This window comes from Pteropus vampyrus, unplaced genomic scaffold (assembly GCF_000151845.1).
Source record: "Pteropus vampyrus isolate Shadow unplaced genomic scaffold, Pvam_2.0 Scaffold156, whole genome shotgun sequence".
In the NCBI taxonomy this organism is placed as follows: Eukaryota; Metazoa; Chordata; class Mammalia; order Chiroptera; family Pteropodidae; genus Pteropus; species Pteropus vampyrus.
Genome location: NW_011888937.1, coordinates 800,861 through 815,110, shown reverse-complemented (window position 1 = coordinate 815,110; position 14,250 = coordinate 800,861). Strand labels below are relative to the sequence as shown.

At 40.9% G+C, this 14,250-nt stretch overlaps 1 protein-coding gene and 1 pseudogene across 4 annotated transcripts in view; one reads left to right on the top strand and one right to left on the bottom strand.

Moving 5' to 3' along the window:
- Nucleotides 1-14,250, bottom strand: part of ST3GAL5 (ST3 beta-galactoside alpha-2,3-sialyltransferase 5) — a 32,692-nt gene that overhangs the window by 13,593 nt on the left and 4,849 nt on the right. The window contains exons 2-3 of one of the 4 annotated variants that reach the window (XM_023536393.1): nt 6,478-6,560; nt 567-910 (exon numbers count right to left, since the gene is read on the bottom strand). In XM_023536393.1, the coding sequence (XP_023392161.1) occupies nt 567-910; nt 6,478-6,549 (416 nt within the window). In that variant the 5' untranslated portion in view covers nt 6,550-6,560. The remainder of the gene's footprint in view (nt 1-566; nt 911-6,477; nt 6,561-14,250) is intronic. The other 3 variants (XM_023536395.1, XM_023536392.1, XM_023536394.1) reach the window with 3 other exon arrangements.
- LOC111745491 lies at nt 8,672-10,817 on the top strand (annotated as a pseudogene).

Below are 14,250 nucleotides of genomic sequence, written 5' to 3'. Positions count from 1 at the left end.
GAAAAGTGGAAAAAATAAAGCAAATTAGTAGTGGTTGGTTATTTGTGCTATGAGTGGTTATTTTCTTCCCTATATTTTTCTATATTTTTTAATCTTCAAGAATGAACACGTTTTACTTTCACAATCAGAAAAATAATTTTTAACTAGCCAAACCAAGAAGAATTGAGGCTGGCTGTGTTATGGCTGCGTTGTGTAGTATTCAAACTCTTCTGCATGGTTTGTGCACGCCAGCCACGTGGCCTTCCAGGGCTCCCCCACACCAAACCCTGCTCCTAGAGGCCAGGCGTCCCACTGACTCAGTCTACTGCCTTTGCTCGCTTAACTGAATCTATCCATCCTTCTCAACCTCACCTCCACTGAAAAGGTTTTGCCAAATTAGGGTCAGTACAGCACAGCACGGGGCATTTAATCATTTCATGGTTTTGTTTCAACTTCTCAAACAGTTAAGTCCCCTGATGGCAGGGACATGCAGGCTGCTTGTGTCCCCTCACTGTTCCTGGTGCTGTGCTGACCAACAGCAGTGAATTTAACCCTAGAGGAGAAAGGTTGGTTTAAAACCAATGTACCTTATCACAATATCGAACTGGTTCAGGGCATGGCCCAGTCCTAGTCCATGGAGTATTCCGCCGCTTCCGATAACCACACAACGCCTACAGCTCTTTGTTTTCAAGTGTTCAGGAAAGTCATGCTCAGGCAATACTTTCAAGAGAGTCTGGACTTTACTGGAGAACTTCCGGAACCCAAAAGGAGGATCGTACTTGTACTCGGCCTCATTCACTCTGGGGGCCTTCTTCACGAAAGGCAGTAAGTCCATGTCATACCTGTGCTCAAACAAGCGTGCCATTGACTTCTTGGCGAACTTGGGTTGGCATTCCTTTTGCAAAACTTGCTGAGCATATTTCTGAGCTCTCTGGAATGGAATCACACCAATCTGAGTTTAAAACACTCTCAGGCATTAGAAATTTATAGATGACACTTTGCCCTGTGATGTCTGACATAGCTCCCCTTTTGATTAATGTCTTTTATCAGAGACCATCTGCTTTTAAGAGTTAATTTATGCTAGAAACTTGAAAAACCTAGGAGAATCACAAGACAAGGAGATAAACTCAACAAGAATATTTATTTTATTACATAAGTAAAGCAGGAAGAACCCCCACCTCCTACCACCCCAGCCTAACCTTGTTCAAATAAATTTGGGGGTAAAAAACATACTTTGATGAGTTTAAGATTTCATGTTTTATATAATCCTGTCATGAATAAACCTTGAGGATATTATATTAAGTGTAATAAGCCAGCCACAAAAAGACAAATACTGTTATGATTCCATGTATATAAAGTATCTTAATTAGTCAAATCCATGAAAATCAGAAAGTAGAATGGTGGTTACTAAGGACTGAGGGGAGGGAGAAAGGGGTAGTTATTTAACGGGTCAAATTGCGGTTTTACAAGATGAAAAAGTTCTAGAAATCTGTTTCACAACAATGTAAATATACTTAGAAATAATTAAGACGGTAAATTTTATATGCTTTTTACCACAATAAAAAATTTTTCATATTTCAGGTTCCAACCTAGCGAGATAAGACACAGGCTTATTTATAAGCTGGGATAATGAGCTTCATAGTCTGGAATGCAAATTACTCTAATTGTAATCAGGGACGATGTCATGTCAACACAGAAGTTGCCTTGGTTTCAGATACAATTTACCCTGCACATTAATGTTTAGCATCACCAAGGAACAATTATCAAATGCCAACTATACTAGCCCAGTTGAATACAGCAAGCCACAGAGGAACATGGTACAAATGACCACGTGCCCCACAGTCTTCCTCTTGGCTCGGTCTGGCCAAATGCCACCTGAGAACCAATCGCTTAGCAGGAAATTCTCCCACATCACTGTGCTTTTTGTCCTCATCTCCACATTCATCAGCTTTGGCCCTGCCTTACACTTCCTGCCACCAAACTACTTTCACGTGTGTGTGTGTGTGTGTGTGTGTGTGTCTGTGTGTGCGCGTGCGTGTACATAGTTCTATATTTACTGGGATATTTTTAGGGTTGAACATGTCTTTTGAACTGTGTCAGTACTGTTATGAAGATTATTATTGTTGTATATAGTTTTAAATGTTTGATCAACTATGTTTTTTCTCAGTTTTGTTATTTTTATTGTCTGATTTTTATAGAATAATTTTTAAATAATTTTTTGTTTTTCAATTACAGTTAGCATACAATATTATTAGTTTTAGGTATACAACATACTGATTAGACATTTATGTAACTTATGATTGCCCCAATAAGTCTAGTACCTATCTGACACCATACATAGTTATTACAATATTATTGGCTATATTATTCCAAATGCTGTACTCTACATTCCGTGATTATTTTGTAACCGCCAATTTGTACTTCTTAATTCCTTCAACTTTTTTATCAGCCCCCCAACCCTTCTCCCATCTGGTAACTATCAATTTGTCCTCTGTATCCATGAGTTTCTGTTTTATTTTTTCTTTTATTTTGTTTTTCAGATTCTGCATATAACTGAAATAATATATGTCTTTGTCTAATTTATTTCACTTAAAATACCCTCTAGTTCCATCCATGTTGTCGCAAATGGCAAGATATTCTTTTTTATGGTCAAGTAATATTCCATTGTATATGCATACCACTTCTTCTTTATCCAATCATCTATCGATGGACACTTAGGCTGTTTCCATATCTTGGCTATTATAAATAATGCTGCAACAAACATAAGGATGCTTATCTTTTCAAAGTAATGTTTTGGATTTCTTTGGATATTCAGACGTGGGATTGCTGGGTCATACAGTTCTAATTTCTTGAGGGACCTCCATACTGTTTTCCATAGTAGTTGCACCAATTTACAGTCCTACCAACAATACACGAGGGTTCCCTTTTCTCTACATCCTCACTAACACTTGCTGTTTGTTGATTTATTGACGATAGCCATTCTGATCGGTGTGAGGTGATCTTGCATTGTGGTGTTAATTTGCATTTCCCTGATGATTAGTGACATTGAGCATCTTTTCATATGTGTATTGGCCATCTGTATGTCCTCTGGAGAAATGTTTCTTCAGGAGCCTTACCCATTTTATAATCAGACTATTTTTTTGGTGTTAAGTTGTATGATTTCCTTATATATATATATATATATATTTTTTTTTTTTGATATTAACACCTTATGAGACGTACCGTAAGTGAATATCTTCTCTCATTCCGTAGGTTGTCTTTTTGTTTGGTTGATGGTTCCCTTTGCTGTGCAAAAACTTTTTAGTTTGATGTAATCCCATTTGTTTATTTTTTCTTTTGTTTCCCTTGCCCAAAGAGATATTTCCAAAAAAATATTACTAAGAGCAATGTCAGAGAGTTTACTGCCTATGTTTTCTTCTAGTTTTATGGTTTCAGGTCTTACATTTAAGTCTGTAATCCAAAATGTACTTAGCTTTAACAAATTGTTTATAAAAATCCTCCTCTCTTTATTTTAATAATTCAAAGATAACTGCAGTTTAGAGATGTGATAATAAAAAAAAAATCAAAGGCAAATGGTTAGAATGTTAAATAATAATAGATCCCACTGTCTAAGATTTTACTGGATTCACTGGTAAACAAAACAAGCCAATGCACTATTAAAAATGAATTTTTAACCACAATTAAATGACACTGTGGTCAAGATGAATATTTTCAACCTAATTCTTACACATCTCGATTTAGCTTTCTGTATCCGCACCATCTGCTTCTTGACAAACTTGAAAAGCTCTCTGCTGTGCAAGGTTTCCAACTTTTCACTCTTCAGGGAGCCTGCTAGTCAAGCATTCGCTTCACCTTAGATTTCCTGGTTTCAGGGTAGCTTGTGAAACCACCCCATCTCCAATAGGGTCCTTCATGGCCACCTGCTCACTGAGTTCCCGAGGCTCCTTAACCCCACAGCCTGGCCACTACTACCTCCACACTTCCGTCTGAAGCTGCTATAATAAATTTTTTGTAGAAACACAACTATCTTATTATAGCAGAATCTCCCCTACCCCCACCACCTTTAAAAAAATTATAGCTTCAAAAAGTTATCAGTACCTGGGAAGATCACACCATCTACATCTAGAGGCGCTGGCCCTGGTTCTGACACAGGGAACTGATATTTTTGAGATTCAGATGATGCTGCAGACACTATGCATAGTTATTGTCTCAGTTCACCATCGCGATGCCTATGGCACCTTGCAAGACTGTCACTAGTATTGTAACTTCACAGGCTCAAACTAGCATAACCAGTAAGGGCTGAGCTGGTAAGCTAACCCAGGCTGATTACTTCCCAAACTCCAAAAACCACAACCTCTGCAGACAGAGAGCAGCCCACAAACGCCCCTCAGAGAACAAGAGTTTGAACACAAATTGGCATCTGCATGAGAAAGCCCAGTGAGGAGCCAGTTATAGCCCAAGCAGTCCCAGAATGAGGCCAACCCTAACCAGGACCTAGGCCCTTAACACCTGGTTGCTGGGGGCAGGGCAGAGGGGCTGCGCATTCTATACCCATTCCTCTAAACAATGGGCCTGGAGGTTAGGAACAGCAATTTTCAGAGAACAAAGGTCTAATTCTTCACTACAGAATGACATCCCAAGCATCTGGTTTTACATATCTCCCAGGATAGAAATGAATTTGTTTGAGAAGTGCCAAAAAAGAGCTAGCGAAGCTCAGTGGAAGGAGGCAGGTGATCGAGCTGAAAACCTGCACAAGGCTGCGAGGCTGCCAAGTTTTCTCTTTACAAGTTTCATTTGCAAGGAGTGAAATTTCATCCCATTTCCATTTTATCAAAGAGCTCCATTTCAGGCTTCAAACTTAATTTTCTAGACTGTGAGCAGAGCACAAGACTTAGAATAGTCTTCTGTAAACCCTCCTGCACCTCATTCACAGTGGCTGCAATAAATCAATCCCCAGTGAATAAATGTTCCAAATGGCACTAGAAAATGTCTAAAGCCACAGCAATTTTCTTTTGTTTTAGTGCATTCAAAAATGTTTAACAAGCCCAGAGAAAGCCCTCTGGATAATTTCTTCTAACCAGAAACTGCCAGCCTCTCTCCTTCCTCTTCTATGCTTCAAAGTTCATAAGAAAAACCCCTTGGGAGGAGAACTTGACCTTGTGGATCTGTGATAAAGAAAGGAAGGCTTTCATCTTCTCTGCTGCAGACAGCTCCAAAGCTGGAAGCCAAAGGAGGCAAATGAGGAGGGACGTGGAGGGGTCTGGATGGCAGTCACCCAGGGTAAGGCCCACCAGAAGCAGGGAAAATGGGTGACTCTCTAAAATATAGGAACTCCCACTTCTCTCAAATCAAGGCATGGAAATGAGGGCTTCAGTTTTTAAGGGTCATCTAGGCTAAGCTTGCTGACTGCCCACAATTAAGGATAAAGACATCTGGTAGTTCCGAACGTCAATGATGTGGTGATTTGCCATGGAAAACCAGTGTGAAATTTCACCAAAGGGTATTTTAAAAAAATCAAAGTATTTTGCTTTTTGATTTACATCCCACATATAAGTGAGATCATACAGTATTTTTCTTTCTTTGACCTATTTCACTTAGCATAATGCCCTTGAGGTTTGTCCATGGTGCAAACAGCAGGATTTTCTCATTTTACATGGTTGAATAGTATTCCATTGTATATATACACCGTATCTTTTTAATCCAATCAAACAAATTCATAGACACAGATATAAGAAGGGTGGTTACCAGAGGGAAAGGAAGTGGGGTGAGGATGAAGAGGGTAAAGGGGGTCAAATATATGGTGATAGGGGGAGACTAGATGTTGGGTGGTGAGCACACAATGGAATACACAAATGATATACTATAAAGTTGTATACCTGAAACTTTATATAATGTTATTAAACAACGTAACTATGATAAATTTTTTAAAAAATCACTTTAAAAAATTGAAGTAATTTTCCTCAGGAAAATCTCCACTTTCATTTCTACTTCATAATTTTTAGTATACTCCTTCTCAGAAATATAGGTAAGCGGTATAATTCTTAGCAAAAGGCAATGTTCTTATTTATTTATTTGTTTACTTAAATCCAGGAGAGGGTACAGCATTCAGGTTGAGAGTTTTGGGTCTGGAGTTAACCAAACCTGGGCAGGAGCCCAACTCAGCCAGAGACCATGTGAACTGAGGGTCTGAGTTACCTCATGAAACTCTGATGTCCATGTCTGCAAATTCTGGATCTGGTCTCTTCCTCACAGGGCTGCTATGATGCCTAAGCATTTTGCAGTGCCTGAAACATGTGAAGACCTGATGCCATCATATAAGAACAGCAACTATGGGCAAAGCTACTGCCACACTGAACTCACATTAAAGTTACCTGTCCATAATTTTTACCTGGTTAAAAGCAGAAAAAAATTTGAATAACCAAGTCACAGAAAGAATGCCACAGTAAAAACTCAACCAGTCAGTGGTGTTGACTACAAAGGGGGTGAGAAGGAACTAACCTGGGAGACGAAATGTTCTAAAATTGGATGCTGGTGATGGTGGTGCAGCTGTATAGACTTACTATCACTCATCAAACTGGTTCCTTAAAAGGAGTAAATCTTACGTTATTTATATTTTATCACAGTAAACTGTTTAAAAAATCAGAATATCTAAACCCCGTTCTAGATCTCTGTAACCAGTTGTGGAATCTTAGTTAAAGCATTTAACTTCTAGGTCAAGGCTTCAGCTTCCACAAATCTATGACATTCAAGGACAGTCTGGGGGGAAAGGGGGACAGCACTGAGGAGAGAAGTGCAAGTGCCTGGACTAATTTAATAACTCAGCACGAGGTTCCTCTGCTTACTTTAAATATGTGAGTGTAGGTCTGCAGAGTCAGAAGTAAATTTGGCCATAATTACGCAGCACAGAATGCAGTCCCCAGAACGATATGTGGTCTTTAGTTGTCTGAGCGAATAGAGGGCCAAGTTCAAACTGCTGCTACCACACAGCCAGAACCTAAATTAATGTGCATGTACCCTCATCGCTCCGCAAACACCTTTTAAGTGCAATTTCACATCTGAACTTTATTTTCCAAGTGTCCAAGTATCTCCGCAGAGACCATTGTTAGTCTTTTTTTTTTAACAAGTGGCACATTGAGACAGCTTTAAACAGAAAATACAGAACTCATAATGAAGAGGCCCGCCCTTCTACTATATTACTGCGGAACAGGCCCAGCACAACCAAAGCTCGGGATCCAACAGGGGCAGCAGCGTCCTACCAACGCTGCAAGTTGCTGAACGTTACCAACGAAGTTGACAGGATCCCACCCTCATGGCTTTGAGACCCTCTTCTGCTAATACACATCCATGACACAAATTTGTCCAAATGCTTTGGTGTCAAGGATCAGTTTCCACCAACGCTGGAGGCAGGGTTTTCTCTGTAGAGCGCCTGTACCGAACACCATCCTACTCCGATTCAGAACATCATGACCATGCCAGCCAGCCTCCTCAGCCAATTCCTCTATTCTGGGATCTCAAGAGAGGGTTTCTGTTTCTGTTTTAATGATGCACAACCAGGTATCAAATTTAGGAGCTTGCCGAGTGTGGCATTCAAGGCCTTGCATTCTCGTTTTCAGTCTCACATCCTGCTATTCCCCATCCCAAATCCTCTGTGATAGCCAACTCTTTCTCTCCTCTAATTTGCAAAGCCCTCTGAGGCATGGATTTTGGAGCACACTGTTCCCTCTGCCTGGAATGAAGCAGGGCAACATGTGGGGACCGTATTTAAAAATGTAGCATTTTGACAGAGTCAACAATGTTAAAAAGCTATATTTAAAAAAGTCTCAAGTAATAGAAGACATCCTTAATTCCACCATGTATATAGCAGGCTTTCGCTTTCTACTTTATTAACTTCTGAACTGACTGAAATTTTCACAAACATGTGTGACTTATACCACTGTCCCTCTATTCCTCCCTCTGTCCCCACAAATTACAGGGGACTTGCTACTTTATTTATTTCTGTATTACTTGAATTTTTGGTGTTATTTTTATAATTGGAAAAAATAGCAATCTTTAGAAACCTTTTAGAACTGGGCTGATGTGGTGGGCACATCACTGTGGGCTGCCTACTGGGTCTCCAGACCCCACTCTGCTGCATTCGGGCAGCGGGCTTAGGAGGCTGACCCCACCCATCAGGTAGTCCCATCCCCTTTATTGGTGACTGGTCAGGAAAACTCACTGGAGCCAATCAGAGCAGAGCACTGGCGGTTGTTAGAGTCTTGTTGTCGGTCCAGCAGTGAACTTAGGTTTTAAAACTGGCCCCATGAGCCTAAATGGAGAACTGATATTCCACCATTTAGGGAGAAAGTGGTGGAAGGTACTGTCTACTGGCAGATATAAAGCTGAACAGGAGGTATCTTTCCTATTCTAAGGGATATTAAACTTAATGTGCATTAGTGAACGTACTCAAGGAATTGCTTATTCTTTTCTGTACAATTTGGAGTTCAAAGATGAGATATCACACTGTAGTTTGGAGTAATAACACCCCTCCCTCTGGAGTTTAATATACATAAGTACATATTGATTAATGTAAAATGTTAGCACACAATCCCTATTCCCAAGGGCTTGCTTGTTGGACAGTGAGGAAGACAGTTAAAATACCACAGTGCTAAGCGTTAGGATTAAGATACAAATGGGGCTTCTAGAAGACGGAAGGATGAGCAGAGAAGGCTTCTTAGAAAAGGTAACCCCTGAGCTGAGATTTGATGTAAAAGAAGAGTAACAAAGAGGCAAAAGGAGGGAAGGGCTCCAGGCAAAGAAAAAATGCAACGAACACAGGGAAAAGTCTTTTCAACAAATGGTGCTGGGACAACTGGACAGCCACATGCAAAGGAATGAAGTTGGACCCCTACCTCACTCCATATATAAAAACTAACTCAAAAATGGATCAAAGACATAAACTATAAAGATCTAAAACTATAAAACTCTTAGAAGAAAACAGAGCATTAAGCAATGTTTTCTTAGATATGATATCAAAAGCACAAGGAACAAAAGAAAAATAGACAACTTAGACTTTATCAAAATTAGAAACTTTTGTGCCGAAATGATAACATTAAGAAAATGAAAAGAGAAGTCTGCCTCTCCCAGCTGCCCTTCCCCACAGTGAGCGCCCACCCCAAGCAGAACACCCGGTGCCAAGAAGGTGCTGTGCCTGCCTGCCTTGCTGCGTACACTGGCAGTCAGTCAGTGGGAGGGCCTGGAGTGGTGAAGGTCACTGCGGGATGGTGGGTTGGGGGTGGATGGCAGCCTCCGCTACTGGAGCCTCTAGCTGCAGCCAGCAGCCACCAGCCTTGCAGCGCTGTGTTCTAGGTTAATGGCCTCTAAGACTTCAGTTGGATTCATTGGTCTAGGCAATATGGGGGATCCCACAGAAAAAAATCTCAGGAAACATGGCTGGCACCACTTATTATTTATGATGTGTTCCCTGATGCACGCAAAGAGTTTCAAGATATAGGTCCTGTCTTCCTCAGCAGATATAGCTGAAAAATTTGACATTATTATAATGTTGCCCACCAGTATTAATGTAAAACCTTATTCTGGAGCAAAAGGATTTTTTAAAAAAAGTGAAGAAAGGCTCATTATTAACAGATTCAAGTACTATTGATCTTGTGGTTTTGAAAGACTTGGCCAGGAGTTTTCACCCGTGTTTCTTTCTGGTGGTGTAAGAGCTGCTGGGTCTGGGAACCTCACGTTTACAGTGGGAGGAACTGAAGGCGAATTTGCTGCTGCCCAGGAGTTGCTGGGCTGGGCTCCAGTATGGTATATTGTGGAGCCATTGGGACCTGGCAGGCTGCAAAGATCTGCAACAACATGCTGCTAGCTATTAGTATGACTGGAACCTCTGAAGCTATAAATCTTAGAATCAAGTTAGGGCTTGACCCAAAACTATTAGCTAAAATCCTGAATATAAGCTCAGGATAGTGTTGATCAAATGATACTGACAATCCTTTACTTGTGGTGATAGATGGAGTTCTACTAGCTAATAACTATCAGGGTAGATTCCAAACAACCTTTGTGGCTAAGGACCTAGGATTAGCACAAGATTCTGCTACCAGCCAATCTCCCTGGGCTATGGAAGCCCATCAGATTTGCAGGATGATGTGTGCAAAGGGCCACTCAAAGACTTCTCGTCTAGTCTTTGAGAGGAGGAGACCTTCTGGGTTTGCACTTTGGCTGTGGACACTGCTGGAAACCAAACTCTATCTTGAGCCTCCTTATAGCTCACTCCACAATGAGTAAATAATTTTAATCAAAAGTTACCTGTCTGCTTTTGATTGTCTAGGTCACAGTAAATCCTAGGATTTTTCACCCATTTTTAACTGCTTATTCTTTTTATCATTTTAGTGGACATACATTATTTGAATTTTTTTTTCTGCAAGCCACTGATAGTTCCTGCTAACTAGTTGATTGACCTTTTTCGAAAATTTGATCTTTGATCATCTTCAACTAAATCGTTGCATACTTCAATCAGGATATTATTTCTTTTAAAAAAATATTTTTTTTATTTTTCAGTTATAGTTGGCATACAATATGTTAATTTCAGATGTATGACACAGTTATTAGACATCTATATAACTCACAAAGTGATCACCCTAATAAACCTAGTAACCTTCTGACATAGTTATTACAATATTACTGGCTATATTCCTTGTTATGCTTTTTAGCTCCATGACTATTTTGTAATTACTAATTTGTACTTAATTCCTTCCCCTGTTTTCACCAACCCCCCTGAACCCACCTCCTATCTGGCAACCTTCAAAATGTTTCCTGTATCTGAGTTTGTTTTTGTTTAGATTCCACATATATGTGCAATCATATGGCATTTGTCTTTCTCTATCTGACCTACTCCACTCAGCATGCTACCCTCTAGGTCTATCATGAAATATCTTCTTCATCTCCTTACTTTTAGTCTGTGTGTGTCTTTTAATCTGAAGCGAGTCTCAGCATATGTAAGGATCTTGTTTTCTTATCCATTCAGCCACCCGATCTTTTGATTAGAGCATTTAATTCTTTTTCATTTGAAGTACTCATTGATAGATATATAGTTATTGCCATTCTTTATTTAGACTTTTGATACATATTTTTTTCTTCTTGTTAAAGAAGTCTTTCCAACATTTCCTGTAATACTGGCTTGGTGGTGATGAATTCCTTTAGCTTTTTCTTGTCTGAGAGGTTCTTTATCTGTCTTTTAATTCTAAATGATAACTTTGCCGGGTAAAGTAATCTTGGTTATAGATCCTGGGTTTTCATCACTTTGAATATTTCAGGCCAAGCCCTTCTGGTCTGTAAAATTTCCACTGAGAAATTGGTTGATAGTCTTATGGGTATTCTCTTGTATTTAACTAATTGCTTTTCTCTTGCTGCTTTTAAGATTATCTCTTTGAATTTAGCCTTTAGCATTTTAATTATGATGTGTCTTGGTGTGGACCTCTTTGGGTTCATCTTGTTTGGGACTCTCTGAACTTCCTGAGGTTGTATGTCTATTTCCCTCACCAGGTAAGGGAAGTTTTCAGTCATTATTTCTTCAAATATGTTTTCAATTCCTTGCTCTCTCTCTTTACCTTCTGGTACCCCATGATGCGAATGTTGTTATGCTTGATGTCCCAGAGGTTCCTTAAACTCATTTTTTTGAATTCTTTTTTCTTGTTGCTGTTTTGATTGGGTGTCCTCTGCTATCCCATCTTCTATGTCGCTGATTTGATCCCCCACTTCATCCACTTTGTTGATTCCCTCTAATGTACCCTTCATCTCAGATACTGTATTCTTCATTTCTGACTGGCTCTCTATTATGTTTTCCATCTTCATTTTTATGTTTTTTATCTCTTTGTTAAAGTTCTCACTGAGTTCATCTACTCTTCCCCTAAGTTCCCTGAGCATCCTTATAACTAGTGTTTTGAATTCTGCATCTGGTATACTTCTTGTCTCCATTTTTACGAATTCTTTTTCTGGAGGTTTGTTCTGTTCTTTCATGTGGGACATGCTTCTTTGTCTCCCCATTTTGGCTGCCTTCCTGTGTCTGTTTCTATGTATTAGGTAGGGCTTCTAAGTTTACCAGTCTTCGTAGAGTGGCTTTACGTAGTAGGTGTGCTGTGGAGCCCCTTGGCACAGTCCTGGGAGGGATCCAGCTACAGGCCAAGTTCAGCTGTAGCCTATGTACCTCAGGGGACACCTGGTAAGAGTCTAGCAATCCACACTGGCTGCCACCTGTGCTGGGCTTATAGGTGCCTCGAAGGGCTAAGTCAGAAACCAAGGCCAGCTGCCACTGGTACAGGGCTTGAGGCTGCTCAGCAAAGAAGTACAGGACATGCCAAGACCAGATGCTGCTTCTTTGAGTTTTGTGAGCCTTTGAGAGATTTTATAAAAGTTCACAGCAGAAGCCATGAAAGCCCATTTGTATGGAATAAATCACTGGAAATAGTGTGGTTGGGCCTATAAATTGGGAGAAGCAGAGTCTCAGGGAATCCCCTGGGCAGAGTGACCTGTGTTATCCAGGTTGACAGCACCTGTGTCTACAGGATGGGAGGGAGGGAGAAGAGCTCAACAAAGGAACAATGGCTTCTGCCTGCACCTCCAGCCTTTGCCCTGAAGCCTGACAGCTCAGCGCCTCCCTGTATGTCTCTGGTGCCCCTGGAGCAGCTTCCCCAGCCTGGAGCTCAGAGCAAGTGAGTCCATTAGGGAGTAAGGCTGAAGAGTGGGCCTTTTAAAAGGAAGGTCTCTGCTTCCCGCAGCCCTCCATCTCACTCAGCCGCCACCTCCACTGGTTTTCACAGCCACAGGTTGTGGGGACTTCTCTTCTCTGCACTGGAACCCTCGCTGGAGAGCCCAGTGTACAGCCAGGACTCCTCGATTTCCTCAGTGGGGGAGGGGGCTCTGCAGCCAAGATAGCCCTCCTGATTCTCGATCGCCACACATGGTTGTGGGACCCCGGCATTTTGCATCTCCACCCCTCCTACCATTTTGAGGTTACCTGTTATTTGAGGTGAATTATAGGACTCCCAAAATAGTTATCCTGGCTTTGCTTAAAGACCTCTAGAGATTTGCCAGAAAGGTGGCCAATTTATGCCGTCTTTGGATGCCTTGGACCATCAAACCCTTCTTTCAGCTTGGCTGCCATCCCTTGGTCCACATCTCTGTCATTAAGCCCACCTGGGCCGGGCAATCCTCTGATGGGCAAGGCCTCTGGTTTGCTGACAGTAACTGCTATGTGCCCTGCACCAGACTGTCTGTCCTTCAGGCTACACAAATGTTCCTATCCCTTCGAAGGGCCCTTAGGAACATGGTCTCGAATCTCTTCTCTAGTCATTCATAGCAGTCACTATGACTCCTTGGAACCTTAGGGAGTCACGGCTATAATGTTCAGAGCACTTGTCTGAACACTGCAGGGACAAGCAAACCATCCCTGGTCTATTAATGTAGCTTATGGAAAATGGCCACAGGCAGCCATGGTACATGTGGATGCAGACAGCACTGGCTAGGCGCTAAAATCACTAAGTTGACTTCATCCAAAGTGTTAGTAAACCATATCTCCTCCATCTTGTACCTGTGAAATGATGTGCTCAACTCTTGCACAAGAGCTCATATTTCTCAATTAACCCTAATTTGAGAAAAATTATCTTTGTAGCTAGTCAGGTGATCAGTGGTGTACAAGAGGATGCATACAGAACGTATAGAGTGCAGAAAAGAAATAATGGGAAGAGTTCACAGATACCAGTAAGTCATATCAAGTGTCATCCTTTGGGCCTTTCCCAGGGAACAAAAAAGAGAAAAGATGTTAAAAAACTTTATCCAAGAGAGCTGTGAAAGGCCTTGGAATTGAAAGGAATTTGGGGATGTCCACAAAGCCAGCCAGATCAGGAGGAGAGGGGAAGCCTAAGCAGAGGCTCCAGCAAAGCGGATGTGCTGATGAAGTGAACTGAGTCAGCGAACATCTGAGGGCAGACACAGCAAGGACAGCAAGGCTCTGTGATCAGAAACACTTAAGACACAATGGGTCTGCACAGGCTAAGCTGTAAATTTATTAATTAATTTCTCTTCATTTACTTATTTATACCTGTCTATATCACCAAAACTTTGAGGTACTTAAGACAGATTAATTCAGAAACGTGGATAAAAATCAAGATTACAAAAGGAGCTTCATGTATATATCATCTTATTCAATTTTGATGACTACTCTACTACAGAGATGCTGTTATCGATCTTTCACAGCTAAGAATACTCGGTCTCAAAACAATTAAG